Source organism: Myotis myotis, unplaced genomic scaffold (genome assembly GCF_014108235.1).
Source record: "Myotis myotis isolate mMyoMyo1 unplaced genomic scaffold, mMyoMyo1.p scaffold_m19_p_17, whole genome shotgun sequence".
Lineage (NCBI taxonomy): Eukaryota > Metazoa > Chordata > Mammalia > Chiroptera > Vespertilionidae > Myotis > Myotis myotis.
Genome location: NW_023416321.1, coordinates 13,929,634 through 13,957,141, shown reverse-complemented (window position 1 = coordinate 13,957,141; position 27,508 = coordinate 13,929,634). Strand labels below are relative to the sequence as shown.

The window sequence follows — 27,508 nt, the reverse complement described above, 5'->3', positions numbered from 1 at the left end:
GGAGTGGCAGGTGGTTGGAAGGGGAGAGTCACCGTTCCCAGCATTGATGTCAGTGCCTCCCGGGAAATCGCCTTCTCACCTCTCCTGAGCCTAAAATAGAATGAGGGGGGCTGTCACCAGCCGCAGGCAGCTCCCCCATTCCTGGTGGAGGCCCTGGGTCCTCAGGAAAGCAGAGGACCCAGGAACGGTTCCCTGCCTCCACTCCTATCCCTCAGTGACCTGTGGTCTCCCAGGGTGGGTTCAAGGAGTCTCTGGCTTTGGGCACAAGGTCAGAGGGGGTCCTCACCGGGGGTACCCACTTCCACCACCTCTACTTCATCTCAGTCTCTGGCTCCTGGGATCCCTAGCAGTGGTCAGAGATCCCAGCCCCCAGTCAGGGACCCATGTTGCCCAGGGCCCCAGTAGCTGGGCTGGGGGTGCAGGGCAGTTCCAGTGGTAGGTTGGTAGGGCAGGTGGTTGGCAGGCAAGGCAACCTGGTCTGGCTAGAGAAGGAAAGCTGGGGGCTCCACAGGTATTTCTGCTCCTCCAAGATCTGGGCTGACAGGGAGGGGCAGAAATGGGGCATGACAGCAGCATGTGAGTGACCTGGCCAGTTAATAGGATGTTTGGGGGGAAGGATTGCAATGCCCCGTGTGAAGGACTCGGGGGCCATCTGTCCGGGTGGCTCAGGGACAGCAAATCCTGAAGCCCTCCTGGAGGCAGGGTCCTCTTTGAGCGGGAAAAGGCGCCTGTGGATGGGAAGGGATCTGGACCGAAGGTGGGGAGGACTCCACAGGGACCTGCTCCGCGAACCTGGGCCGGGGACAGCCACGCCCCCGCATCTCCATCTCCCAGGTCCCCAGGCGGGGGGTCCCCAGGTCAGAGCCCGGGGCTTCCTGTGGACCCTGCCGCCTTCGCCCTAAAACCTGCGGGTCCTCGGAGCTCCGGGACCGATCGCCGAGGAGGGGGTCGCGAGATGGGAAACGGTGCGCCCGGCCCTGCACCTGCCGGGGGAGGGCGGGGCGGGGAGGCCGGCCCCGGGGCGGCGCCTCTTTTGTCCTCCCGTCGCGGTGGCCCGGGCCCTGCGGGGCTGGGGGGGGCCGGGGGGCGGGGGCGGGCCCTCCGCTCACGTGCTCGCCGCTCGGCTCTTAACCCGGCCCGCCGCCCCGCCGGGATGGCCGCGGCCGGAGCCTGAGCCGGGCGCCCTCCCCGCCGCCGCCGCCAGCCTCGCCCCCCGGCCGGCCGGCGCCCCCGCCCGCGGCTCCGCAGCCCGCGCCCCCGCCCGCGCCCCGCCTCCGCCCGCGCCGAGCCGCTCAGCCGCAGCCCCCGGACCCGGAGGATATGAACGAGCCATGAGGCGGCTGCGGCGCTGGGCGATCGCGGCGCTGCTGCTGCTGCCGCTGCTGCCCACGCCCGGTGAGCGACCCCCGCCGCGGCCCGCGCCCTCCCTGCCCCCCCCGGGTTTTGCGGCGGTTGGCGCTGCAGCCACATTTCCCCGCAGTGCCGGGGTGACAGCCGGTCCGGAGCGCGGGAGGGTGGGGGCGGGGGCGGGGGAGGAGGGAGGCGCGGACACCCACCTGTCCCCATCTGGCCCGCCCCCCGCGGCCATCCCCCTGCCTTTGGCCGGCGGGTTCTGTAGGTCTCGGCGGGCTGGGGGGGGGGGGGCGGGGGGCAGTCGTGACAATTGGCAGGAGTGAAGCTCCGGCCCCCTCCCCATCCCTCGGACTCTCCCTCTGCAGGGCAGCATGTCTGGTCCCCCAGGCCGCCCAGGGCAATGCCCGCGTGGAGGGTGGGGGTGCCCAACCCATTCCCAGGTCTCCCGCCCCACGGTGGGCATCTGCCTACACCTATGGCCTTGTCTCCCCAGGTCTTGGGACCTGGGGTCCTGCTGGAGTTCTGCGTTGGAGGGTCGCACCTCAGTTGTGGGGCCCAGAAGTGCCTGAGGTCACAGAGCCCAGCCGCCTGGTGGGGGAGAGCTCCGGGGGAGAAGTCCGGAAGCAGCAGTTGGACACCAGGGTCCGCCAGGAGGCACCCGGTGGCCCCGTGAGTGGGGCTGAGCGGGGAGGCCAGGGGGCTGGAGCAGGCCTCAGAGCCCAAGGGAGGCCAGGGGCAGCCAAGGGTTGGGCGCCTCCCAGGCTGCTGGCTCCTGATGCTTCCCTTTGTACCATGGACACCGTGGAGCCCACTAGTGGGAGCGCCCACCTGCCCCGCTCCAGGCCCCTCCATCATCATGGGGATCCCCTGCCCTCAGCGGACTGAAATGCCAGGGCTCAGTCCAGTCTTGGTCAGCCTTCTGCCAGCCCCCACTCCTCTCCTGCCAAAGCAAGTGGTTCTATTCCAAACGGGCCTTGGGGAGGGCAGGAAGGGCAGGGAGAAGCAGCGAAGAGCCTGGGACCAGGGTTCCTGGGTTCTTGCCACAGCCACTGGTAGTGGGATTTTTCAGAACAGCTTAGTGCTCGCTCCTGCCTCAGTTTCCCCCTTGCGCTGATAGGCATGTTGTTCTCCTTCCTGCCCTCGCTGAGGGTGGGGCCTTGGAAAAAGGTTCCAGGCCCCAACAAGCACACCCACAAATGCCACCACCCCCTGTCCCTTTCAGTTGCCAGGCCCCTCCTGCCTCCCAGAGGAAGGTTAGGAATGAAGGAGATTAATTGCAATTAATAATTAATTAATATCATGTGAATAATAATCACCCAGATGGAATATTCATTCAGCACGCCTTGCCTCAGCTCTCCAGGAGCTCAAAGCTGAAAGTTAGCCAGGCCACCGGGGGCGGGCGGAGGGCGGGATGGGCTGGTGAAGGGCTGGCAGAAATAGAGGAGAGGCTCTGAGGAGGCTGGGACGTTTGGGCAACTGAAGTCTTGAGTGGTGGGAGGTAACTGTGGTGGGAGGTAACTGGGCCGGGCAGAGGGAGGACGGAGGGAAACGGAGGCTAACTGTGGACATCTGTCAGACTGGCATCTGGCCCTGCCTAATGTACTTGGTTAAAAGCCCTTAGGGGGGGTGGAGGGGCTGTGGGGGTGCAGGGGCGGCACTCGGGAAATGGAATGGAGCAGGAAGGCAGCATGCATAATAGATGGACCATCACTCAGGGCAGTGCGGCGTGGGGGGAGGGGAGTTAATGGTCCTGAGCCGGCAGGCCTGGGTGGGGTGGGGGTGGGGGGCGACAATGGGGGAGTGGAAGGTGGGGGGTGGGAGGGAAAGGGGTGGAGGCTGCCTTCAGCACCTACCCAGACTCCCTGGAGGTGGTAGATGGCAGTAGGGATGGTCCCAAGGCCAGGGATGGGGTGTCCTGGCTGGGTGTGGCCATTAGTCTGACTCTCTTCCCTGGTGTACCCCCACCTGTGAACTGTACACCCCAGGCTGTGTTGGCCAGGAGGTGACTGCTGGGCCTGAGTGCCAGGACTCCTGTCTGGTGCTTTGGGGGATGTCCAGATAGGACCATAGGGTGATGCTGCAGGTGGGGCCGAGGACAAAGGGAGAGAAAGCATAGGACTAAATAGGGAGGAAGAGTGGGTGCTCCGTCAGCACAGTCCACCAGAAAGGGGGCTGCTCTGGGGGATGGTGGTGCCTGTGAGTGCGGGGAGAGCTGTATGGCCCAGTTGGATTGAATGGACTGGGTATGCAGAGGGGGAGAGTCTCTTTGGGTGTCACTTTGCTGGTGAGCGGGTGACATGTGTGATGTGTGTATGAGGGACCAAGCCTGAATCTGCCCACGGGGTTGTCCGAGGAGGTGGGGGTGGAGGGTTCTGTGGATCTGGGAGGCAGTGGCCACCTCCAGGGGGGAGAGGCTCTCTGGGATTCAGCCTTCACACTTACCCCACTGCAGCCCCCCCAGGGAACTCACTCATAGGCTGGCCTTCTCTGTTCCTCAGTTTCCCTCAGGTGGAATTCTCACCAGTCCGTAAGGCAGGTAACTTTTGTCTGCCCATTTTGCAGATGAGCAAACTGTGGCTCAGAGAAGTTAAATAACTTGCCCAAAGTCAATCAGATCCTAGAAAAACAAACAAAAGAAACAAAGTCAATCAGATCTCAAGCAGTGGAGTACTTTTCTCAAGACCCGCTATGCCCAGGCCCCCAGGGACTCTGGATTTTGGCACTGAGAGCAGGTCCCAGCCCCACCCAATGCAAGGTGGAAGGCCAAGGGAGACCAAAGGACGCGTCCAGGATACTTCCCCCCGACCAGAAGGAGTCCTTGCAAACCTCTATCTCCCACCTGGCGTCTCTCCCTGGAGCACTTGTGGCCTCAACCTCGGGGCTGATGGTGGAGACAGTGCAACCTTGAGCCCAAGTGTCCCAGCAGGAATGCCCCACCCTGGCGCCGTTGGGCTTTGTCCGAAGTTATTGCACTGGTTCAGGACCTCAGGCCAACCAAGGGGACGGGTCAGCAGCAAGATCTCCATCTGCTGTGGGTCATGTGGTGAGTGTGGAGGCACATGCTGGCTGGCAGGGCCAGCGTGGTGGGTCCTGGAGTGCTGCCTGCTCTGGCCTTGGGCTGGTCGTGGCACCTTTCTGAGCCCATGGTAAAATCAGGACGGCGATGATGATAGTCTCAGCCCACCACTACCAGGAATTGGTGACAGGAAAGGGTTCGGTGTGCGAGGACTCCTGGCTTTGGTGAGGGGGGACTGGGAGGAGGTGACCAGGCAGGAATTAGAAGCTTGAGAAGTTACAACGTACTGGGAACTTACTGGGGCAGGCACTCTTCTATGTGTATTAATTTTTTAAAATTAATTTTTAAAAATATTTTTATTGATATTTTTAGAGAAAGAGGAAAGGAGAAGGAGAGGGAGAGAGAGAAACATCAATGGGTTGCCTCCCTTATGGACCCCAACCCGACAGGGGACCAAACCCCCAACCTGGGCATGTTTCCTGACCAGGAATCAAACCCAGTGAGCTTTGGGTGCATGGGGCAATGCTCAACCAGCTGAGCCACACCGGCCAGGGCTACGTTTATTAATTTATTTCATCATCACAACTCCAGGAGATGTTGCTATTATTATTCCCGTTTCACAGACAGGGAAACCGGCACAGAGAAGTGAAGTAACTACCCCAGGTCACACAGCACTGAAGTAGCAGAGTCAAGATTGATACCCAGAGAAGCACTCTTTTTTAAAAATATATATTTTTTATTGATTTCAGGGAGGAAAGGAGAGGGAGAGAGAGAAACATCAATGATGAAAGAGAATCATCGATTGACTGCCTCCTGCACTCCCCTCACTGGGGACTGAGCCCACAACCCAGGCATGTGCCCCGACCGGGAATTGAACCGTGACCTCCTGGTTCCTGGCTTGCCCAGGCTATGCAGTCAGAAGCAAGGGATCTGGGACCACTGAGGCTCAAACTCTAAGCCACACCGGCTGGGCTGCAGAGCAGCACTCTTAACCAGCGCACTGTCTGCTTCTCGCTCAGGGGTCTAGGGAAGAGAGGCACAGGGGACCCATTTTCCTCTCTGCAACTGCTCTCAGCACCTCACTTCTGTCCAGAGGTGTAGGGTTCTGGAAGTGCAGAAACCTGTGGTCACAGGGAGCCTGCAGCTGGGGGGTGAGGCAGGAGGACAAGCAGGGCCACAGTGGACCAGTGGGCTGGTTGTTCGGAGCACGGGGTGCCCGGCAAGTGGGCTGAATGAAATCAGTGGGCCCATGAGGCTGCTGCGTTCTGAGGGGGACCCTTGTAATCCACACTAAACTGCTCTGTGGGGTGTGCTTGCCCCTGGGAAACCCAGCTCCTTCCGAACCAAGGAGAGGGCAGGGTGTGGGCAAGAGAACAGGGCTGTTTGGGTCCCAGGCCCAGGAGGCAGACCCTCAACTGAGCCAGCTGGGGGCGGGGACCTCAGTCACTGGGCTGAGCTCCCCTGAGAACGGTGCAGACCAGCATTTACGGGAAATGCCACCCTGGAAGCCCTCCGGCAACGCCTGTGAACTGAGCACTGCCGTGAGGTTGGGCAGAGGGAGCGTTCACGCAGGAGGCTAAACAACTCCCATCTGAAAGGCTGCCCCTGTGGCTTTGGAGCAGGACAGCCTCGGGGAGTCCCAGCTCCCCCCACTTCTGACTGCATGGCCTGGGCAAGCCACTGCTGCCTTCTGAACCCCACCTTCCCCATCCATAAAATGGGGATCATAGTCAGCTCCACTTTGGCCTGGCTGCTGTGAAGATCAGAGAGGAGGTGTGTACAGGTGTCCTGCCTAGGATCCGGCAAGAGCAGATGCTCAACATCTGTGAGGCCTGGCCTCCCTCCTGAGTGTTGGGGCCAGGTGCTGGCGTGAGGGCTGGGTGTCAGAAACAGGAGCCAGGGCATTTGGGGGTTACCTCTCAGGCTCTGGGCAGGGTTCAGGGGAGCCATGTGGACAGGAGTCTTGCCTCTCTGGCCAGACTCAGGCCTGTGGACTTGACCTCCCTGCTGGCTGCCTAGAGGGACCCAGCTGTCCAAAGTCTGTCTTCAGAGGGACTAATGACCCTGTAAGGGAGTGACTCTGTCCTCAAAAATTTAGGCCAGATCTGGTTATCAGAAATTCATCCAATTCTTCTATCTGGGACGCCCTCGGCCTGATCATAAGTGGAGCCTCATTGCATCTTGGGGAGCTGGGGGGAGTTGCAGCTGGGGGAGGGGATTTCTCCCAGATGGGCCCCTGCTTCTCTGGCTCCTCCCGTCTGCCGCCAGCCAGCTCATGCAGTTTAGCCAGTTCCTCAAAGCCCATTTACACTTCCTTCTTTTCACTTATTATTATTACAAATCCTTGTGATAATAACACATTAAAAAGGGCTTTTATGCCCTAGCCCCGTGGTCGGCAAACTGCGGCTGGAGAGCCACATGCGGCTCTTTGGCCCCTTGAGTGTGGCTCTTCCACAAAATACCGACTTCTGCACATGGGCCACGAAGTTTCAATCGCACTGTACGTGCGCGCCCGCACGTGGTATTTTGTGGAAGAGCCACATTCAAGGGGCCAAAGAGCCGCATGTGGCTCACCAGCTGCAGTTTGCCGACCACTGCCCTAGCCGCTTTGGCTCAGTGGATAGAGCAGCCATGGGCAAACTACGGCCTGCGGGCCGGATCCGGCCCGTTTGAAATGAATAAAACTAAAAAAAAAAAAGACCGTACCCTTTTATGTAATGATGTTTACTTTGAATTTATATTAGTTCACACAAACACTCCATCCATGCTTTTGTTCCGGCCCTCCGGTCCAGTTTAAGAACCCATTGTGGCCCTCGAGTCAAAAAGTTTGCCCACCCCTGGGATAGAGTGTCAGCCTGCAGGCTGAAGGGCCCCATGTTCGATTCTCGTCAAGGGCACACACCTGGGTTTCGGGCTCGATCCCCAGTGGGGGGTGTGCAGGAGGCAGCCTATCAGTGATTCTCTTTCATCATTGATGTTTCACTTCCTCTCCCTTCCTCTCTGAAATCAATAAAAATATATTTTTAAAAGGGAGCTTTCATTTAATCCTCACGACAACCCTATTTCACTGACGGGGAAACTGAGGCTCAGAGAGGTTAAGCAGCTCACTCAGGCCTTCGGATGAGCCCCGGCAGGGAAAAAGGCAGGTGCAGCCTGTGCTCCAGGGACTAATGGTCACCCAGGTGAAAAGCTGAATTGAGATGTGAACTGCCTAACGGCCAGGAGCAGCGGGGCAGTGGTTCTCAACCTTGGCTGCACATTAGAATCACCTGGGAATCTTCTTAAAATCCTGATTTCTGGGCCTTGTCCTCCGGAAATTCTGTTTCTTTGTTATGGAGTGAGGCCACAACATTAGAAAGAAAAAAACAGAATTTCCGGAGGATGAGGCCCAGAAATCAGGATTTTAAAAAGATTCCCAGCCCTAACCGGTTTGGCTCAGTGGATAGAGCATCGGCCTGTGGACTCAAGGGTCCCAGGTTCGATTTCAGTCAGGGGCATGTACCTTGGTTGTGGGCACATCCCCAGTGGGGAGTGTGCAGGAGGCAGCTGATCGATGTTTCTCTCTCATTGATGTTTCTAACTCTCTATCCCTCTCCCTTCCTCTCTAAAAAAATCAATAAAATATATATTTTAAAAAAAAGATTCCCAGGTGATTCTAATGTGCAGCCAAGGTTGAGAACCACTGCCTGTGGGCTGGTGGGTGCAGTAGAGGGTGAGGAAGAGGAGGTCGAGGCAGGAGGTGGCGGTTCTGGAGGAGGATTCAGGGTGACTCTCTGGGGGACAGTGCCTGGGTGTTCAAATTTTCTAGGGCGTTAGGGAACCCTAAAGATCCTTTGTCTCCCCCTTCCCAAGACTGACTTTGTTGGTCTGGGGTGGAGGCCTGGCCTCCGCATTTGTATTTTGGGATTTCAGCGGGATCTTTGCCTCCTTCCCTCTTCACTCTGTGTCGGGTCGGGTGCAAGCAAGTGTCAGATGGCCGGATGAGCCGGCGACAGGGAAGCCTTGGGGAGGGCATGTCACTCCAGCCAGGTGGCCACAGCTGCCGTGGCACCAACTCCAGCCTGAGAGTGAGACTTGACCCTGTACCTCCCCAGCGTGGCCCTGGGCCAGTCGCCTCCAAGTGCCTTTCCTTGGGTCTCTGCCTGGCTTTTGTAAGATGAGCACCAGACATCCTGGGCAGGTTGAGATCAAATGAGCCGCAGCACGTGAGAGTCGGATGGCCGGGGAGCAAGGGAGCAAGAAGCAAGAGCAGGCCATAGGGTCGAGGCCTCGCCAGCCGGTCACCAGCTGTGCTGAGCTGGGCCCAGGGGAGGGAGGGTGACAGGGGACAGGAGGGGCTCCCGGGGAATGATGTGAGGGGTCAGGGGCAGGTCAGGGGCAGGAGGCAGGCCGGGCAGGAGCAGTTTGGCTTTGATCGAGCATGGGCCTAAAGCTTGCCTGGGGAGTCTGAGGACTCTGGTGCCAGCAGGAGCCCCCTTCCCAGGTGCCTGGGGTACAGAGATCCTGGGGACCGAGGTGGGGTTGCCTGGTCCTCCTCATCCTTCTGAGAGGGATAAGCTCCTGTCTCCCCACCCCCTGTTTGGGTGGGAAACGACAAACCCGCTGAGTTATTTGGTCTCCCTCCTCTCACCGCCCCCCGCCCCGGGGGCTGGGCAGAGCAGAGGTGGTCCAGGCCAGTGGGGAGGAGAGGGAAGCAGTGACTACTTGTCCTTGACTTTCTATTAAGTGTGACTGATGCTCTAGAGCAGTGGTTCTCAACCTTCCTGATGCCGCGACCCTTTAATACAGTTCCTCATGTTGTGGTGACCCCCAACCATAAAACTATTTTCGTTGCTACTTCATCACTGTAATGTTGCTACTGTGATGAATCGTAATGTAAGTATCTGATATGCAGGATGTATTTTCATTGTTACAAATTGAACATAATTAAAGCATAGTGATTACTCACAAAAACAATATGTAATTGTATATGTGTTTTCCGATGGTCTTAGGCAACCCCTGTGAAAGGGTCGTTCGACCCCCAAAGGGGTCGCGACCCACAGGTTGAGAACCTCTGCTCTAGGGGTTCAGAATGGAGCTTGGAGCCTCAGTCAGCCTGGGATGGGGTGAGTCAGTGTCCTGGAGGCTCAGAGGGCTGTCTACCCAAGCTCTGGCCCTTGACCCCCCACCTCACCCCCTCTCCCAGGGTCTCTCATGGACCCGGGCCATTTCCATCTGATCTCACCTTTGGGGTCAGATGGCCCTAGAAGCTGATTTGCTAGGCTTGAATCCCAGCTCTACCACTTCTTTGTTTCGTTGTTGTTTGTTTTTAAATATAGTTTTATTGATTTCAGGGACGAAGGGAGAGGGAGAGGGAGAGAGAGTTGGAAACACCAATGATGAGAGAGAATCATCGATCGGCTGCTTCCTGCACGCCCCACACTGGGGATCGAGCCTGCAGCCTGGGCATGTGCTCTGACCAGGAAGCAACCCGTGACCTCCTGGTTCAGAGGTCGACGCTCAGCCACGGAGCCCCGCCAGCCGGGCTCCACCACTTCCTAGATGTGTGACCTTGGGCAAGTCAGTGAGCATCGCTGTGGCTGTTTCCCGGTCAGATAGGGAAACCAGTGGTATCTATCCCATTGGGTTGTTGGGAAGATCAAATATGACAAGACTTGTAAAGCATTTGGAACAGTGCCGGGCACATAATAACTGCTCAGTGGAAATCTAGGTGGTTGACGAGGAAGCCAGCTAGCATGGGACGACGGGATTTCATGACTCAGGGCTTCCTTCTGTCCTGCAACCTGCTCCTCCCAAAAGAAGGGCACAAATTCCTCACCTCTTTATGGCCCAGTGGTGGGACCCTCATCTGGGGGCCTGGATTCCAGTCTTCTTAAACAGGCAGAGGAGGAAGAAGGCTCCAGCGCTCCCGTACCTCCCGATCTTTGTAGGACCTGAGGCTTGGGGTGGGGATCTGGCAGCTGAGGAGGCCAACTCCCCCTCAGCCCAAACTCTCCTGTCCCCTCTTCTCTCGGGGTGGCTTTCCCTCTGGGCACACTAGCTTCAAGCCTGGAGTCTCCAACCCCCACAGTAGCTTGCTCAGGTCTGGTGCGTTGCCATGACAACCTGGAGCCTCCCAGCCCCACTGCACAGGCCCCTCTGAAAAATTTATCAGGAAAACTTCCGTGTTTAAAAATTAACCATGGGATTGAAATATTAAAGATGAGCCGCTTTGGGCAATGGACTTGGGGTACAGGAGCCAAGTTCTTTCGTCCTGACAGGATGGCATCAGCCCATCACCCCAGCTGCCAGGGGCCCCGTGACCAACGCCAGCCCACTCCACCCCTGTCTGCAGAGTCCAAGGTTCTCCTCCTTAAATTGAGGCTGGGCCGGGGTAGGGAGGCAGGAAGGAAGGCACCCACTTCAGCAGCTTCCCAGGGTCACACTGCACCCCACCTCCTGTTTGCCCCTTACCTGTAATACTTCTGAGGGCCTCTCTTTAGTCCACCTGAGGGTGGGGCGGCCCTGCCAACACCAGGGAAGGCCTGGCCTGAGGCAGTGAGCAGGCCAAGCTGCCCTCTCCATCCTGGCTGCTCCCGAGACTGGCCCCAGAGACGGTGGGCTGGCACCTGCCCCCTCCGCTGCACACCGTGCCCTGACCCAGACGGCAGAGTGGGCTGTGCCCAGGTGTGCACACTCCCCAGGGAAGGAACAGGGTCTTGTGCAAAGCATCTTCCCCCACAATCAACGGTCCCCACGGCGGCTGGACTGGGTCCTCCTTTCCCCAGGGCTACTCCCTGTCCTGGGGTTCCCCTGACTCCCCAGTTCCCACCTTCAGGCCTCCCCAGGTTGACCCTCCCTCTGTCCTCTCCCCACCTCCAGCCTGTCCACCTGGCCCAGGTGAGTTTCGTCATCCCAGCCTTCAACTCCAACTTCACTCTGGACCTGGAGCTGAACCAGTGAGTGTGGCCTTGAGCCTGGGAGGAGGGGCTACAGGCGGGGAGCAGGCATGGCCTGGGCTTGGCTGGCTGGCTGGCTGGCTGGCTGGATGGATGGATGGATGGATGGGGTGGCTGGATGGCTGGCTGGATGGATGGCTGGATGGGGTGGCTGGATGGATGGATGGATGGGTGGATGGATGGATGGATGGATGGATGGGGTGGCTGGATGGCTGGCTGGCTGGCTGGCTGGCTGGATGGATGGATGGATGGATGGATGGATGGATGGATGGATGGGGTGGCTGGATGGCTGGCTGGCTGGCTGGCTGGCTGGCTGGCTGGATGGATGGATGGATGGATGGATGGGGTGGCTGGCTGGCTGGCTGGCTGGCTGGCTGGATGGGGTGGCTGGCTGGCTGGATGGCTGGATGGCTGGCTGGCTGGCTGGCTGGATGGATGGATGGATGGATGGATGGATGGATGGGGTGGCTGGATGGGGTGGGGAGACTGAGCCGGGCCAGGGGGTCTGGATCTGAGCTGAGGCGGGACCGAGCCCGGCCCAGACCCACCAGTGACCCGTTCCTTCCTCCTGCCCATTCTGCTCCAGCCACCTCCTCTCCTCCAAATACGTGGAGCGCCATTTCAGCCGCGAGGGGACAACCCAGCGTAGCACGGTGAGTGACTCTGGGAAGGACAGGAGACCACGGAGATGGGGTCAGGGGTGTCCTTTACGCTTGGGATGGGCCTGGCCCCTCCGGACCTTCCGTTTCTCTCCAGGTTGAGGTTTGGAGGGTCGCAGTCGGGGTGGCATGTCAAAGGGGGTGTGGAGCCCTGTGCTCCTCTTGCCCAGCTCCAGAGGCCTGAGCCCAGCCAGCTCTCTGCCCAGCATGGAGGCCTTCAAGCACCCTCACTGCTCCCTGCCCGGGCATTCTGGGAGGGGGCTGTTGGGGAGCTGTCCTTTCGCTCAGCACCAAGGCCCTGGGAATCCCTGGCTGCCTGGGATACGAGGGTGCCAGCCCTGGAGGCCCCGGGACCCAGCCAAGATGAATGAGTATCTATAAATAGCCTCCCCCCCCCCACCCCCCAGCCTGTTCAGTAACTGGAGCACAAGTAATTCTGCAGGAAGCAGGGGAGGGGCTGCTGGTCCCTCTGACCCACGAGCTGGGCCAGGAGGACACATGCTGCTCACAGTTCCTCAGACACAGACCAGGTGTCCAGGGGTGGTCCACGGAGGCATGGCATCTGTGAACACTCTGTGTGAAATTGTGTGGCACATAGTAGGTCCTATATGAATGCTATCCTTCTCCAAGGAGCCTGGGGTCCCTGCATCAGCCCTAACAAATGGTTAAGAACCACAGATGTAGTCCAGCTTCCTCATTTTGTAGGTGAGGTGACGGAGGCCCAAAGAGGGCTAGGGAATTGCCCGGGTGAAACAGCCAATTAGGAGCAGGGCCCGGCCAAAACCGGTTTGGCTCAGTGGATAGATCGTCAGCCTGCGGACTGAAAGGTTCCAGGTTCGATTCCGGTCAAGGGCATGTACCTGGGTTGCGGGCATATCCCCAGTGGGAGATGTGCAGGAGGCAGCTGATCAATGTTTCTCTCTCATCGATGTTTCTAACTCTATCTCTCTCCCTTCCTCTCTGTAAAAAATCAATAAAATATATTTAAAAAAAAAAAAAGGAGTAGAGCACAGTCGTCAAACCCAGTGTCCCCAGGCCTGCAGCCACCTGCACACGCGGCTCCTCCAGGGGCCCGCACCTGTCCTCCCGCCTTCATGCCAGGGCAGGGGCATGTCCGCTAACGTTCTGCTGCTCCTCCAGGGGGCCGGAGACCACTGCTATTACCAGGGGCGGCTGCGAGGGAACCCCCACTCCTTTGCTGCTCTCTCCACCTGCCAAGGGCTGCAGTGAGTATGGGGAGGGGCTGGGCGGCCGGGAAAAGCCTCCAGCCCCGGCCTGGGGTGGTGGGGAGCTGTGGCGCCTCTCTCTCTGCAGTGGGGTCTTCTCGGACGGGAACTTCACCTACATCGTGGAGCCCAGAGAGATGGCCGGGCCTCGGGAAGCCCCCCGGGTGAGCCTTCGCTGTTCCCTCTGACAGCCCTGCCATGCTCATCCTCATGGCTGTCACTGTCCCCTCCTCCCCCCTTGGTAACCTCAGCCTCACTGCCCTCGGTGACCCCGGCTCTGATTCCCTCCCCTGCCCCCAGCTCCAGTGTCCTCGCTGTCCCCCAAGGAACCTTCCACTGGGCTCTAGTGTCCTTTGCCCCTATCTCTCAGGGCGCCCCCAGGTCTTGACCCTGGAATCTGAGCATCTGGGAGATCAGATCCGACATGGGAGCTCTGGCCAGTTCTGGGTCACTCTTGGGGCGGGGGCGGGGAGGGTGGAGCTGTCCCCCCTCCAGCTGGGCTCAGAGCAGACCTAGTCAGCCTCCCAAGAACTAATTTCCCCTCGTTACAGGGACCACATCCCCACCTCATTTACCGGACCCCGCTCCTCCCAGCCCCCATTGGATGCAGGGAACCAGGTAAAGGAGGAAAAGTGGGGCTGGGGAGGGGGCCGGCTGTGCCCCCCCTCACCTCTCCCATCCCCCAGACTGCCTGTTCGCCGCCCCTGCCCATTCTGCTCCTCCGGACCGGCCGAGGCTGAGAAGGAAAAGGCAGGTACGGGGCCCGCACAGACCTCGGGCTGCAGAGACCTCAGGCTGTGGTCCAGAGCAGGAGGACACCCCCAGCCGCGGCTGGGGCAAAGAGCTCAGACTGATGTGGCTGGGGCCAGGGCGCCATCTCTGGGAGGGAGCCCCCCACCTCATTCCCTGTGTCCCCACGGTGGGCTAACAGGGGTTGCCTGCCCTCCTATCAAGGCTGGGGTGGAATGGTACCCCTGCCAGTGGGGGCTGGCATTGTCCCTGGATGGAGTCCAGGCCCCTAAGTCTGTCCATGGCTTGGCCATGACGCCAGGCGTGGAGGGGACTGATTCCAAGTGCCCACCCACCCCCCAGGTCCGCCGGGGCCACCCTACAGTGCACAGTGAGACCAAGTATGTGGAGCTGATCGTGATCAACGACCACCAGCTGGTAAGTTCCCAGGCTGCGGGCGACTCCGGGGGGGGTGGGGGGGGGAGGCCAGAAGCAGCCTGGCCCTCCACCGCTCTTCCTCCAGTTTGAGCAGATGCGACAGTCCGTGGTCCTCACCAGCAACTTTGCCAAGTCCGTGGTGAACCTGGCCGATGTGGTGAGCAGCCCGCCTTCCCCTCCCTCTCACCCCAAACCCCCCACCAGCCACATAGATCCTTGGGGTGAGCCATCGAGGGCACTACCAGCCACTGAACCCCACTTCCTGGAAGCACAGACTGAAGCCCTCCTCCAGCCTTATTCCCCCCACACCCACCCCCACCCTCCAGCTTTCCCCCCATCTTCTCCCATCTGGGCCCAGATGTACAAGGAACAGCTCAATACCCGGATAGTGCTGGTTGCCATGGAAACGTGGGCAGACGGGGACAAGATCCAGGTGCAGGATGACCTCCTGGAGACCCTGGCCCGTCTCATGGTCTATCGGCGGGAGGGCCTGCCTGAGCCCAGCGATGCCACCCACCTCTTCTCGTGAGTCCCCCACCCCATGCATCCTGCCAGCCTCTGCTGGTGTCTGCGGTGCTTGGCGCTACTGACACCTGCTCTGTGCCAGGAGATCATGCGGGGTCTGGGACTAGTCGGTCTTATCTTGTACCTGCCCCCAGCCCCTTGCAGCAGGCTGGGCATCCTCCCCTGCATCTTAACTTGATGCCCCCTTTCCCTATCCCTGGTCACTTCTGCCCATCTCCTCCCATTCAAACTGTCCCAGCATCCCTTCCTGGGGGCGGGGGGGGGGGGCGGGAATCTGATGCAAGGTCCTTGCAATTACAGATGATCTAATGAGACCCTCTCATTTGGCTGATGGGCAAACAACCCAAAGAGGGGAAAGGGTCTGCCTGAGACCACACAGGCTGGTGTGAAGGGCAATACTGACCTCCCCCAGGAGGGTCTCTGGTTGGGGAGGCTCCCTGTCTGCCCCTCACAGCCCATGGGAGCCACTCTGGGAAGGGCAGGAGGTTTTCCTGACAACCCTCTCCCTTGCAGGGGCAGGACTTTCCAGAGCACCAGTAGTGGGGCTGCCTACGTGGGAGGCATCTGCTCTCTGTCCAGGGGTGGGGGTGTGAATGAGGTGAGCAGTGTGGGGGCACAGCTGGGGTAGGGGTGGGAGGGCTGAGGGCATGAGTCCTGTGCCTTTTGGAGGGATGTTAACATCTTTGTGCTCCATATATCTCACCCCAAGTACGACAATATGGGGGCCATGGCAGTGACCCTGGCCCAGACGCTGGGGCAAAACCTGGGCATGATGTGGAATAAACACCGGAGCTCAGCAGGTATCAAGGAAGACCCCATATGGCCCCATAACCAGCCCAGACCCCCACCCAGCAATTCCAGAAGTGAAAAGGGTGTCCGTGGGGGCTGGGGGGGGGGAGCGGTTATCCGCCTTTCTTTACATACACCTGGCTCACCTCTTAGGGGACTGCAAGTGTCCAGACAACTGGCTGGGCTGCATCATGGAGGACACTGGGTGAGTTTGGGGGAACAAATCAGGGGAAGGCTTTGGACGAGGAGAATCCCAGAAGAGCACTGGGTGACAGTCTGGACTTGGTGGGCTCAAGAGGTCCAGCTGTCGGGACCACTCAGGAGTCCAAGAAACCCAGTTTTCTGCACAGGGGGATCCAGATTCCCTGCGAGACACCAAAACTAACCAGGCTGTAGTGCCCACTGTCGCCACGGGGCGGCGCCAAAGCCTTGTTCCCTCCTGGCGCTGCAATTTCTGACTCTCGGAGGCCTTGCAGGCAGGGGACCGGCCGGAGGGAGGATTTCTGTGCAGTCTCCGTGCACAGAGATCCTCAGCCTCCGCGAGGGGGTGACCGAGTCCCAGGTGCAGCCCATCCCCAATCTTGAGAAGGGGCTGAGCTGGAAGGGAAGGCGCGGGCCGGGAACCATGGCATCGGCCCCCCATGCCCGCCCAGGTTCTACCTGCCCCGCAAGTTCTCGCGCTGCAGCATCGATGAGTACAACCAGTTTCTGCAGGAGGGCGGCGGGAGCTGCCTCTTCAACAAGCCCCTCAAGGTACCAGCCCACGGGCGGGGAACGTGGGAGCGAGGCTCGGGGCGGGTCCCAGTCCGACTCCTGACACACCGTCCCGTCCAGCTGCTGGACCCCCCTGAGTGCGGAAACGGCTTCGTGGAGGCAGGGGAGGAGTGCGATTGCGGTTCTGTGCAGGTGAGCGGCCTGTGCCCGGTGGCAGCCGGGGAACTCGGGGCTGGGCGCCAGGGAGGACCTAGGTGGGGAGCGTCCGGGCTCGCCGGGCTCCCTGCCCTTCTCCCCGCGTCCCTCAGGAGTGCAGCCGAGCGGGCGGGAACTGTTGCAAGAAGTGCACCCTGACTCACGACGCCATGTGCAGCGACGGGCTCTGCTGTCGCCGCTGCAAGGTGAGGGGGAAGGGGGCGGGACCAGGAGGGACCCCGCTGCTGACCATCGGATAAGCTGGAGGCGGGCAAACTGAATGGGCGGGGCTTGGCGCGAAGAAAGCGCCAATGGGGACGGAGAAGGGCGGGGCGTGCGGTCTGTTAAAGGCGGGGCTGCGAGGAGTGGGCGGGGCGGAGCCGAGATCGGGCCTGGGAGCGGCTCTGAGTGGGGCGGAGCGAGAAGAGCCGTGGGGGGCGGGGGGGGGGGCGGCGGTGTACAGATCTGGGGGGGCAGGATCCTGGGGAAGGGGGCCATCCCTGCCTGAGCCCTGAAACACATCTTTTCTTTCCTTAGTACGAGCCGCGGGGTGTGTCCTGCCGAGAGGCCGTGAATGAGTGCGACATCGCGGAGACCTGCACTGGCGACTCTAGTCAGGTCCGCCCGGCCCTGCAGAACCCCGGGGGGAGGCAGCCTCTCATCCTGTCGTTTTGTGTCGGGGCGACGACTGTTCTCCGCACCCCTCTGTCCATTTGCTGGCGTCGCCGCCGCTGATTAGCCTCAGTTTCCTCATCTGAGAAACGGGTTGCTCGTGCCTCCTGGCTGTAATCTTCCCATTATAAACCAGTATTTGTAGTCTGACTGGCGTTCCCAGCGCCTGCAGCGGTGCTGGTGTGCGCTAGGGATCGGAGTGGGTGGTAATATTAGTTAACATCTCTTAAGTCTTCCTTACGTGCCAGGCATTTAGTTCTCCCAGCCCTGGGGAGTGGGTGCTGGACACGGAAACCGGAGAGGCTACAGGACTTGCCATCTGTGCATATGAGTTCCAATCCAGACCTTTCCTTGTTCTTGACATGGAAGAACCCTGAACATGAGCCCCACTTGGGGGGCATTAGGCCACCCCTTCCTTCCTCCCTGGGGCCAGCCTCGCCTCTCAGTCCTGGGGTGCTCTGCTCAGTCCAGCCCCTCTCTCTGCAGTGTCCCCCCAACCTACACAAACTGGACGGTTACTACTGTGATCATGAACAGGTATGATGGTGGGGGGCTCAGTACAATTTGTTGTCTCCGCTCTGACCAGGCAGCATGTCAGTCCCTTTTGTCTCCTGTAATCCCTTAGGGCCGCTGCTACGGAGGTCGCTGCAAAACCCGGGACCGGCAGTGCCAAGCCCTGTGGGGCCACGGTGGGTCTGGCTAGGAGTGGGAGAGGGGACTCTGGAGGACCCAGAATCAAGAGTCTGAAGAGGGGCAGGTTCTGGCTAAATACGCCCTCCACCAAAGGTGTGGCTCCCCAGGCTCTCAGGGTCCCCGTCGGACCGGGGGTCACCCATAGTGTTGGAGGTGCAGACCTGAGGTGCTGGGTGGGTTCTGTGACTGGGGTGACACCTGGCATCACCTTCTTACAGTGGCTGCTGATCGCTTCTGCTATGAGAAGCTGAACGTGGAGGGGACAGAGCGTGGCAACTGTGGGCGCAAGGGGTCCGGCTGGGCCCAGTGCAATAAGCAGTGAGTTGCCAGGCTCCCGGTGGAGTCTCCCCAGCTCTGGGGCCGGGGGTTGTTTGGTTTGGTTTTGTTTTTTCGTTTGCTTGCTTGTTTGTTTTCAGAGATGGAACAGTAGGTTCTTCTAGGACAGTGATGGCGAACCTATGACACGCGTGTCAGAGGTGACCCGCGAACTCATTTTTTTGGTTGATTTTTCTTTGTTAAATGGCATTTAAATATATAAACTAAATATCAAAAATATAAGTCTTTGTTTTACTATGGTTGCAAATACCAAAAAATTTCTGCCAAAACCGGTTTGGCTCGGTGGATAGAGCGTCGGCCTGCGGACTGAAGGGTCCCAGGTTCAATTCCGGTCAAGGGCATATACCTTGGTTGCAGGCACATCCCCAGTGGGAGGTGTGCAGGAGGCAGCTGGTCGATGTTTCTCTCTCATCGATGTTTCTAACTCTCTATCCCTCTCCCTTCCTCTCTGTAAAAAAATCAATAAAAATATATTTTTTAAAAAATTTCTGTATGTGACATGGCACCAGAGTTAAGTTAGGGTTTTTCCAAATGCTGACACGCCGAGCTCAAAAGGTTCGCCATCACTGTTCTAAGATGTGCCTGTGAGTCCCGATGGGAGACTATGTAAAAAATCAGCGTGTGGGGAGAAGGCAAATTCAAGTTGGATCAGAGGTCAGACGGGACTCACTGTCTCCGCACCACCCACCAGGGACGTGCTCTGTGGCTTCCTCCTCTGCGTCAATATCTCCGGAGCTCCTCGGCTGGGGGACCTAGGAGGAGACATCAGCAGTGTCACCTTCTACCACCAGGGCAAGGAGCTGGACTGCAGGTGCTGGCTGGGACCCTGGCTGGGGAAGGGAGGCTGCAGCTGTGATGGGGTGGGGGCATGTGCGGAGGCTGGCTATGCTGTTTCCCCAGGGGTGGCCATGTGCAGCTGGCCGATGGCTCAGACCTGAGCTACGTGGAGGACGGCACAGCCTGTGGGCCCAACATGCTGTGCCTGGATCATCGCTGCCTGCCAGCCTCTGCTTTCAACTTCAGCACCTGCCCGGGCAGTGGGGATCGCCGCATCTGCTCCCACCACGGGGTGGGTGCCTGGGGGCCTGGGATGGCAGGAGAACCTTACCAGAGGGCACAGGGCCCTGCTTACCGTGACTGGCCCTACCCCCCCCCCCCCCCCAGGTCTGCAGCAACGAAGGGAAGTGCATCTGCCAGCCAGATTGGACGGGCAAAGACTGCAGTATTCACAACCCCCTGCCGACATCTCCGCCCACGGGGGAGACGGAGAGATATAAGGGTGAGGCTGGCACTGGCCGAGGGGGGGCTCTGTCTTCTCTGTTTGCCATGCCTGTCCCTGCCAACCGAGCCCCGCCCTCCTCCTCAGGTCCCAGCGGCACCAACATCATCATTGGCTCCATTGCCGGGGCTGTGCTCGTTGCAGCCATCGTCCTGGGCGGCACAGGCTGGGGATTTAAGTAAGAGACGCCTCCCCCTACATCCCCTCGTGTCCTGGGGGTTATCAGAACCCCAGGCTGTTGGAGCGGAGGGGGCCTCTCTGAGCGATTAGCTAAGTCAGAGCTCACACGTCACGGTCACACATTAGTTGCTCACATTTAAAAAACCCAGAGATTTGACATTAACAATGTGATTTCCAGCTTCCCTTGAAAAATGAGACAATTGGGCCGCACTGAGCCTCAGTGTGATCCAGCCACAGAGTTCCTGAGCGGCGCTGCCCAAGACGGGCCGTGTCCTCCCGCTCTAGGCCCCACCCAGCCGACGGTGGACACCTGAGTCGGGGCCCTGGAGCTGGTCTGACACCCTCAGTGTTAGCTAAGGAGGGGGCTGGGGCCCAGGGTCACCCAGTGAGTTAGTTGCAGAATCAAGACTCAAACCCAGTATCGCTCCCTGGGCCTGTCCTTAGTGTCCAGGCCCCAGGGCCCTGGCCCGTCTCAGGGGCAGGGCGTCTCATGAGAACTGAAGGCCCCTCCCTGAGAGGAGGAGGTCGCAAATGGCCTCTTTTCCTTCCTCTCTCTGCCTGTCCTTTGCTTGTCTCCTGAAGAAACATCCGACGAGGAAGGTATGACCCGACCCAGCAGGGGGCAGTGTGATGCTGGCCACGTCATCCCTCCGCTGTCCCTGTCTCCATCTCATTTGTCACCTCGCATTCTGTTGATGGGAGCTCAGGGCTGATTCCCCCACCCCCACCATCACTGCTGTCCCTGCAGGGGTGGGAGAGGAACGTCCTTAGCCTGCCCTTGCCACTTCCTCTTGCCCAAACATCCCCTCAGGTCCATTTGCTCCTGCCCTTCCTATGGCCACACCACTCTTGGCCAGGGAGACGCTGGAGCTGTGCCCCCACCCCCACCCCCGCTCTCCTAAGCCCCCACCCCCTGGAAGGGAGCCTCCCTCTGCATCCCATCTGTTTTGTCTTTCATGTCACCCCTGCCTGACCTCCCGCCAGCTCCCCTCCCTGGCCAGCCTTTGACTTGCTGCCCCAGGGCCCCGGCTTGGGGTGAGGAGAGGAGTCTGTCTCTGGGCTCCCCCTCATATGATGCCCCCATGCCCCGTCTGCCTTCCAGGTCCGGAGGTGCCTAAGTGCCACCCTCCCTCCGAACCTGGCGCCCACATCTCAGCCATGAACTAGGAGGCTGCCTCCTCCCAGCCATGGAGGGAGGCACCATGCGATGTCTTCCGGGCCCAAGCCTTCCAATTCCTGGCCCCACAGGGGTGTGGGTGGGGGGCTGTGGCCCTGCCCTTCACACCATCAGGGTGGACCATGCCAGGGCCATTGCCCTCGTGGTCCCCCCCCCCACCTCATGTGGCTTTGGCCTTGCACACCAACTCTCCCTGTGTGAATGTAGCTTCCATCATCAGATTGCCACAGCTCAGGTGGGGAGGGAGGGCTAGAGGGATGCCCCAAGGGGCATGGCCTGGGATGGCCCTTCCTCAAAGCCAGGCAGCTGGGACAGGGTTTTAGCTTTCTGGGACTTGGGGAGAGGGGGCTGACATCTACTTTAAAAAAACAAAACAAAACTGAATCTTAACTGATGAATGTAACTCTGGGGGTGCTGGGGCCAGGGCAGCTGTGGGATGTTTTGAAACCTGGGGGGGGCGGGGGGGGGACTGGAGGAACTGAGGCATGGCCATCCCCTGGGATGACCACACCCGGGGTCTTCTCACTGAACACGGACGTCCCCAAGCCAGGTAGGGGCCGGCATCCTTGCTGCTCCCTCCTCTCGGCCCTGCTGAGCTTGGAGAGAAGTTTGAGTGCTGATTCAAACCAAAGCTGCCTGTTCCGTGCCCACGCCTAGGTTATGGGTACGGCGACCACATGTCCCAGATTGTCTTTAATTCTAAAATGACCATCCTGCTGTCCTTGCCAGGATGCATGCATTCGAGGGTCTACAAAATAGTCCCTGAAATAAAATGGCACCTTCCCCCTTTCCAGAAGGGTGACTGTGGGGCTGACTCAGGGTTTAGGTGCCCCCTGGTGTGGCGCAGAGGTCCCAGGATGGGCCGTCTTTTCCTGGGAGGACTCTCCCAAGTAGGGAAGGCCAGAGGTGGCCCAGTGCCTGGAGGGCCAGGGGCTCTGCCTGTGATGCGCATAGGAGGTAGGACAAGGCAGGTCTCATGTATGAACCTCAGCTTCTAGAAAATTCCTCAAGGCCCTGTCAAACCCACCCCACTCCTTACCCAATTCCAGGGCCGAGTAGTAAGTTTACAGTTGTTTCCCCCGTGATGTCCTCTGACGCCCCGCCCACTGCAGTGACAGGCAGGTGGAGGCCAGGCAGAGTTCCTCAGTCCTCCTCCAAACCAAGTCCTGCCCATGGCCTTCCCTCGTGACCCTCGCTTGGGACAGAGGAGCTCTGGCTCCTTGACTGTTGAAGACCGGCTGGCAGGGGCAAGATGGGGGTCAAACTACCTATGGATGAAAGCCACAAATGAATGGAGCCCCTCCCCCCAGGGGTACCCACCCTGACTCCGCAGGGATTCCTGAACACCCCGGGCCTTTGAGCTGCCTGTTTCAGTCCCTCTGCTTCTGGGGCATCTTTGAAGGGGAATCATGGAGATGGCTCCCTGCTTATCTGCACCCCCCTCAGGGCAAACTGGAAACTGAGACCCAAGGACACCCTTTGGGTGGCTGATGCGGCGACAGTGGGGTCCTCGATATTGAGCTTCAGCTGGCACTGCCCAAGCAAGGAGGATGTGTGGGGTACCCCTCTAGCCAGTCCTGCTACACCAGCACCCCCAAGCTGGGGCAGGAGGGCGAGGGTTGGGTTTTGCACTTTTGCTGCGATACCTTAAGGCGCCCTCTAGTGGTGCACACGTGCGCACAGGTGGCCGATGCATCCGGCACAAGCGTTTGGAGCCGCGTCTCCGCACAAGTGTGAATACCTCTGCACACACGGACATGACTGTGTGCGTATGGGGGGTGGGAGGGGGGTGGAGGGGGTGGAGAACTTAAGACTTCCTGTGACCAGTCCTCGTGGCTCCCAGCTGTCTGCATCCTCCTGCCCGGACCCTGGCAGCGCCCAGGGACGATTAGAGGCTGCATATAGCATCTTGTAAATATGTCACCTGGGGTTCGGGGTGGGGAGGCAGGGACAGAAACATCAATTAAAGATCCTCTCTGGGGGCTCACACCAACCTGCGTCTCTCCTTTGCGTCAGCGACCGCACTGTGACCAGGGGACCCTTCCCTGTCCTTCCTGGCGCCGGAGGGAGGGTGATGATATGTGATGGTGGAGGGGGTGGGGGGTGGGCACTGGAAGCAGGAAGTTAGCACCTCGGACTGGGCGCTGGGAGGCCAGGAGGCAGGACATACTTTTCCATCCACAGCCAGGAAATAGACACAGACTGGGTGGAGGGTCTGGCCCTTCCGCTTCCTCTCGCTCCTAAGATAACGGCCCGCAGGTTTCAAAGCAGAGCTGCCGGGAAGTGAATTGGAAAGCATCTTTCTAAAAGGTGGGAGACCGGAGAGGCCCGTCCGCACCTCTCAGACCCCAGAAAGGGGGCTGAGACTGCCCACTCAGGGCACAGTGCTCTTGGGCCCACAGCGAACTTGTTCTCCCATCTCTGCTGCCTCCTGCTGCACCCGGGGCCGGAAGGAACTGGGCAAGGCGAGCGCTCCTCCCCACTGGGGACCCAGTTTGAGCCAGGAGGGTATTATTCTCCTCTTTCCCTCCAGACCACATTGGGCCTGGGGGACTGTGGCTCTGGGAGTCCCGCTGGTTCAGGGGAAAGATAAGTGAGAGGTGGGGACAGGGAGGAGATACTGGGAGCGAGAAATAGTGGCAGCCGGCAAGGCCTGGGGAGAATGAGCAGCTGGAAGCTCCCCGGTCACAGCCCCACGCCCCAGGGCCAGGACCCCATGTCAAGTGCTCGATAGCCACATGCAGCCGGTGGCTACCATGTTGGATAGCGATAGGTTCTAAGTCTAGAGTCTACAATAACTGATGCTATTCAGTAGCAATAGCTAAGCCCAGGAAACTGAAATAAGGCAGGACAGAAGAGAGGACATAGCGAGAAAGATTTGGATCAGCTGCCACGGACAAGACCTCATTAAAGGCAGAGGGGATCTGTGTGTACTTTCTAGAAGGCAAGCGGGGAGCCAGGGTGACTTGGGCAGGAGGGGGGGATTGTAACTTGACTTAGTAAGAGACGTAGATGTGCCCGGCCCTGAATGAGGCTCTGCCCCCCTCCCCCCTCCCTTAGGAACTTGCTGTAGATGAAAGATTTCCATTAACCGTTTCCAAAGGAAAACAGGAGAGAGGAAGCCTCCTCCCGCCTAAAGGACTTGGTGGGCGAGTCAGTGACAGCTTCAACGTTTGGTCTTTGAAGGTGGAGATTCAGTCTCATTTCTTGAGAAACCACAGGTACATTTAAGAGAGTCAGACCTGCATACACCTCACACAGGTCCCGGAGGACCGCCCACCACACCCAGAACCCCTCTAGTGTTCACCGGGGCCCGGTAGGCCTTCTGGGGCTGAAAGCGAAGGCAGGACAGCAGGTTGGTTAGCGTCATGGCTCAAGCTGTTGCTATCGTGTCCTTTAAGAGTCCTAAGAGATGACGGCCTGGAGATCATCCTTGGTGACGCTCCAGAAACGTGCCCTGGCAGCCCTAGCAAAGGGCAAAGCGCTCAGGAGGGCCCGTCCCTGGACCTTTGGGAGAGACAGGTCTCCCTGCCTCAGGAGGTGGGTGGGCCCAGGAGGCCGTGGAGAATCTCCTCCACGCAGAGCGCTGGCGAGAGCCTTCCACCCTGTCACAGGCCGCATTCCAGCCCGGCTATTTATAAGGGGACACGGTGCCCCTCAGCCCCCCTCAGCATGCCGACCTGACACCCCTCACGCCTGACTGCCCTTTGCTCTTCCACAGAGCTCTTCACAGGGCCATCTGACCATGAATGGAGACCGAGCCCGGGTGAAGGGATGAGGACGGCAGCGTCCAGCACACTCTGGCCCTGTGCTGTCTCGGGCAGCCCTGGCCGCTGGGCTCCCTCGGGGGCCCCACTGCCTTCTGAGGCAACGCTTCGGTTGGGCTCTGAAGTCCTAACTGCCCCACCCCCCACTCCGACCCCTCGTGCACAGCCCTGGCCTTCTGCCACCTGAACCCCTGCCCACTTGGCAGCCTACAGGCTTCCTGACAAGTGTCTGACCGGCTGCCAATCTCTATTCTCCTCAAGAACCGTCTGCTTCTCCCTGGCAGCTGTAGTGCCCACTTGGGTTTAAAAATAAACTCCCTGTCTGCCCCTCTCCAGCCTGACCCCAGGAACTTCCTCCAGGTTGAGCCGGAGCCTGGCTGCCTCCGAAATGAGGAGCCACCATCACCCCAGAGGCCACGGCAAGGCCTCTGTCCCAGGTCTCCACTGAGGACTGTAGGAAGCTCATCCCAGGAAACTGCATCTGGTCATGAGGCACCTGTCACTCTGTCATCTGGGGTCATTTCTGGTTGAGGACTTCAGCACAGGAGTGGGGTGGTGGGAGGCAGGGCTGCATTCGGGGGAGAGACCCTCAGGGTTGCCCAGACTGGCATCATTACCAAACTGTCGTCTCCAGCCTTTACTGGGCGCTCACAGCAAGGACGCAGGGGCGCCCGCCTTTCCTGGTGGGCGTGCCTCCCTCTCCGGCCATTGAAGTCCACCCTCCTCACTCCACCCCACCTCTACTCACCCAGGTAACCTCTCCCCCCCACTTCACTCTCAGTCTGAAAACCCACCCTTAAGGCCGTGCCGGAGCCCCACTTGCATTCTTACCAGTGCTCTTGGGTCCTCCCCCCAAAGGTCAACCCCTCCCCTCTACATTGAACCCCAGCGCCTCCTACCTTCTGAGGACATCATCCTGCCACCTACCAACCCTCTCCCCTGCTATCTCCTCCTTCCCATAGCCCAGACCTTTCCGGCCTTAAAAATAAAAACAAAACCCACCCTCTGGCCACCAGCCCCACATCTTTACAGCCACATTTCTTTTCTTTTTTTCTTTCTTTTTAAAATCCTCACCCCAGGATATTTTCCCATTAATTTTTAGAGAGAGTGGAAGAGAGGGGGAAAGACAGAGAGAAATATAAGTGTGAAAGAAACCCATCGATCGGTTGCCTCCTGCAGGTGCCCCGACCAGGGCCGGGGAGGAACTTGCAACTGAGGCATGTGCCCTTGACCGGAACTGAACCCGGGACCCTTCAGTCCGCAGGCTGACGCTCTATCCACTGACCCAAACCGGCCAGGGCACAGCCACATTTCCTGATAGAAATGCCTGGGGCCATCACATTTCCTCATCACTCATCTGTGCCGCCCAGCACAGCCGGGTTCGGTGAGCCTGAGGGGGCGGTGAAGGATTAAGAAAGACCAGAGAAGAGAGCTGTGTCTGGGTGGAATGCTACCCTCTCTGATGGAGAGAGAGCGCCGCGGCCTGCAGAGTCTTTATTTTATTATTTTATAGCAGTTTCCAGGAGGCAAAGTAAGGGCGTGGTAAGATGTTTACAAGGTTCTCGCGGATTTCGAATCTACTCAATTACATGCACCTGGTCAAGCTTTGTTTACTTTCTGCACCTCCCGCCCGTATCACTCAGCCACGTGGGACCACAGGTTCGGACCATAAGGTCAAGCTCACTAGGTACAGCCATAGCCTTTGGCTGTAAGTGCGCCGGGACTTGCACGTGGCTTTGTCACGAGAGGATCGTGCCCGCTCACTAGTCCCAGGCCTGAACCTGTCCAAACGCTTTGGCCGCTCTCCACTCTCATCCAGTCCTTGGGGCAAACTCTCAAGGTTGCCACCTCCAAATGCATCTCCTTGTCCATCTGGACCCTAGCAACGGTCACTCCACTCCTCCGGCTGTTCCTCTCCAGTCCCTCCTCACCCCTGGAGCTTGGGCTCAACTGTCTGTCCCCTACTTGCCTCTCCAGCTCATTTTGGGCCCATCTTCCCCTTTCGGTTCCAACCTTAGGGATGTCTTTCGGTTCCTTGATGGTTCTCGCCCTTGGACCTTGTCCTCATTTACGACTTCACCCCCACTGTGTCTGCTAACATCCTCACAGGGCACTCAGCACTCTGGCTGGTGAGAGCCGCTCTACCCGCCACAGGCAGCGTCAGGGCCATGAACAGGCGGCTAGGGCTGCCCTTCACGGTGTCACCTTCCCAGCGAGTAAGCTGGTGCCGGCAACATTCGTGGTGTTTAATGTTTGTTGAGTGAGAAATAGCAGTGCCACCTAAGACTAAAGCAGGCTAGATGGTTGTATGTTGGGCTAGGAGCGGGGAAAAGTAAGCATAGCATTGGCTGGCCCACAGCTGTTCTGTGTAACGGGCGTTGAATCTGGAATTTGACTGATTTTTGGGGTTTGGAAACCAGCTGCAGTTGAGACATGCCCCATGGCATGTGGTCCCTGTGGAAATTTCTTTCCAGCTGCACAACGGGAAGAATAATCCAAAGAAAGAATGTGGATTATATTCCCGATCCAACTAGATTCCTTCCTAGCCTTTCTAGATGTATCAGTGGAAACCTCACTCTCCCAGCACCAGGCACCCGCCTCTGTGATGCCTTAGAACTCACACCCCTAGTTATGGGGCTGCCTGGGGGCTGGGCACCGACCCAGCATCACAGGGGACCCTCACCCTCCCTATTGCTAGTCCCACTTCACAGGTGAGGAAACGCAGTCTGAGAAGGTGCGTCCCCTTGAACGATTTGCTTGGAACACTCATCTGACCACATGTAAGGGCCTTGTTTTCTGCAGCTGCATCACAGCACCCCGTC

General features: G+C 59.1%; 1 protein-coding gene across 3 annotated transcripts; it reads left to right on the top strand.

Annotated features, from left to right (window-relative positions):
• The first annotated feature begins 1,275 nt into the window (after positions 1-1,275).
• Positions 1,276-22,591, top strand: ADAM11 (ADAM metallopeptidase domain 11). Of its 3 annotated transcripts, XM_036342062.1 has the most exons (27): positions 1,276-1,395; positions 1,847-2,022; positions 11,231-11,307; positions 11,894-11,960; positions 13,107-13,192; positions 13,281-13,356; positions 13,744-13,810; positions 13,879-13,946; positions 14,285-14,359; positions 14,445-14,516; positions 14,718-14,884; positions 15,398-15,482; positions 15,594-15,684; positions 15,827-15,878; positions 16,327-16,426; positions 16,508-16,579; positions 16,696-16,788; positions 17,120-17,200; positions 17,741-17,791; positions 17,880-17,943; positions 18,166-18,265; positions 18,975-19,094; positions 19,184-19,352; positions 19,448-19,562; positions 19,650-19,740; positions 20,325-20,342; positions 20,845-22,591. In XM_036342062.1, exons 1-27 carry the CDS (start codon positions 1,332-1,334, stop codon positions 20,858-20,860), a joined length of 2,313 nt encoding a protein of 770 aa, XP_036197955.1. In that variant the 5' UTR covers positions 1,276-1,331; the 3' UTR covers positions 20,861-22,591. The 3 variants fall into 3 exon arrangements, with proteins under 3 accessions (XP_036197955.1, XP_036197954.1, XP_036197956.1); XM_036342061.1 differs by lacking the exon at positions 20,845-22,591 and having other exon boundaries at positions 20,325-20,602; XM_036342063.1 differs by lacking the exons at positions 1,276-1,395; positions 1,847-2,022; positions 11,231-11,307; ... (1 more) ...; positions 13,107-13,192; positions 13,281-13,356 and having other exon boundaries at positions 13,797-13,810; positions 13,879-13,942.
• Positions 22,592-27,508: the final 4,917 nt, after the last annotated feature.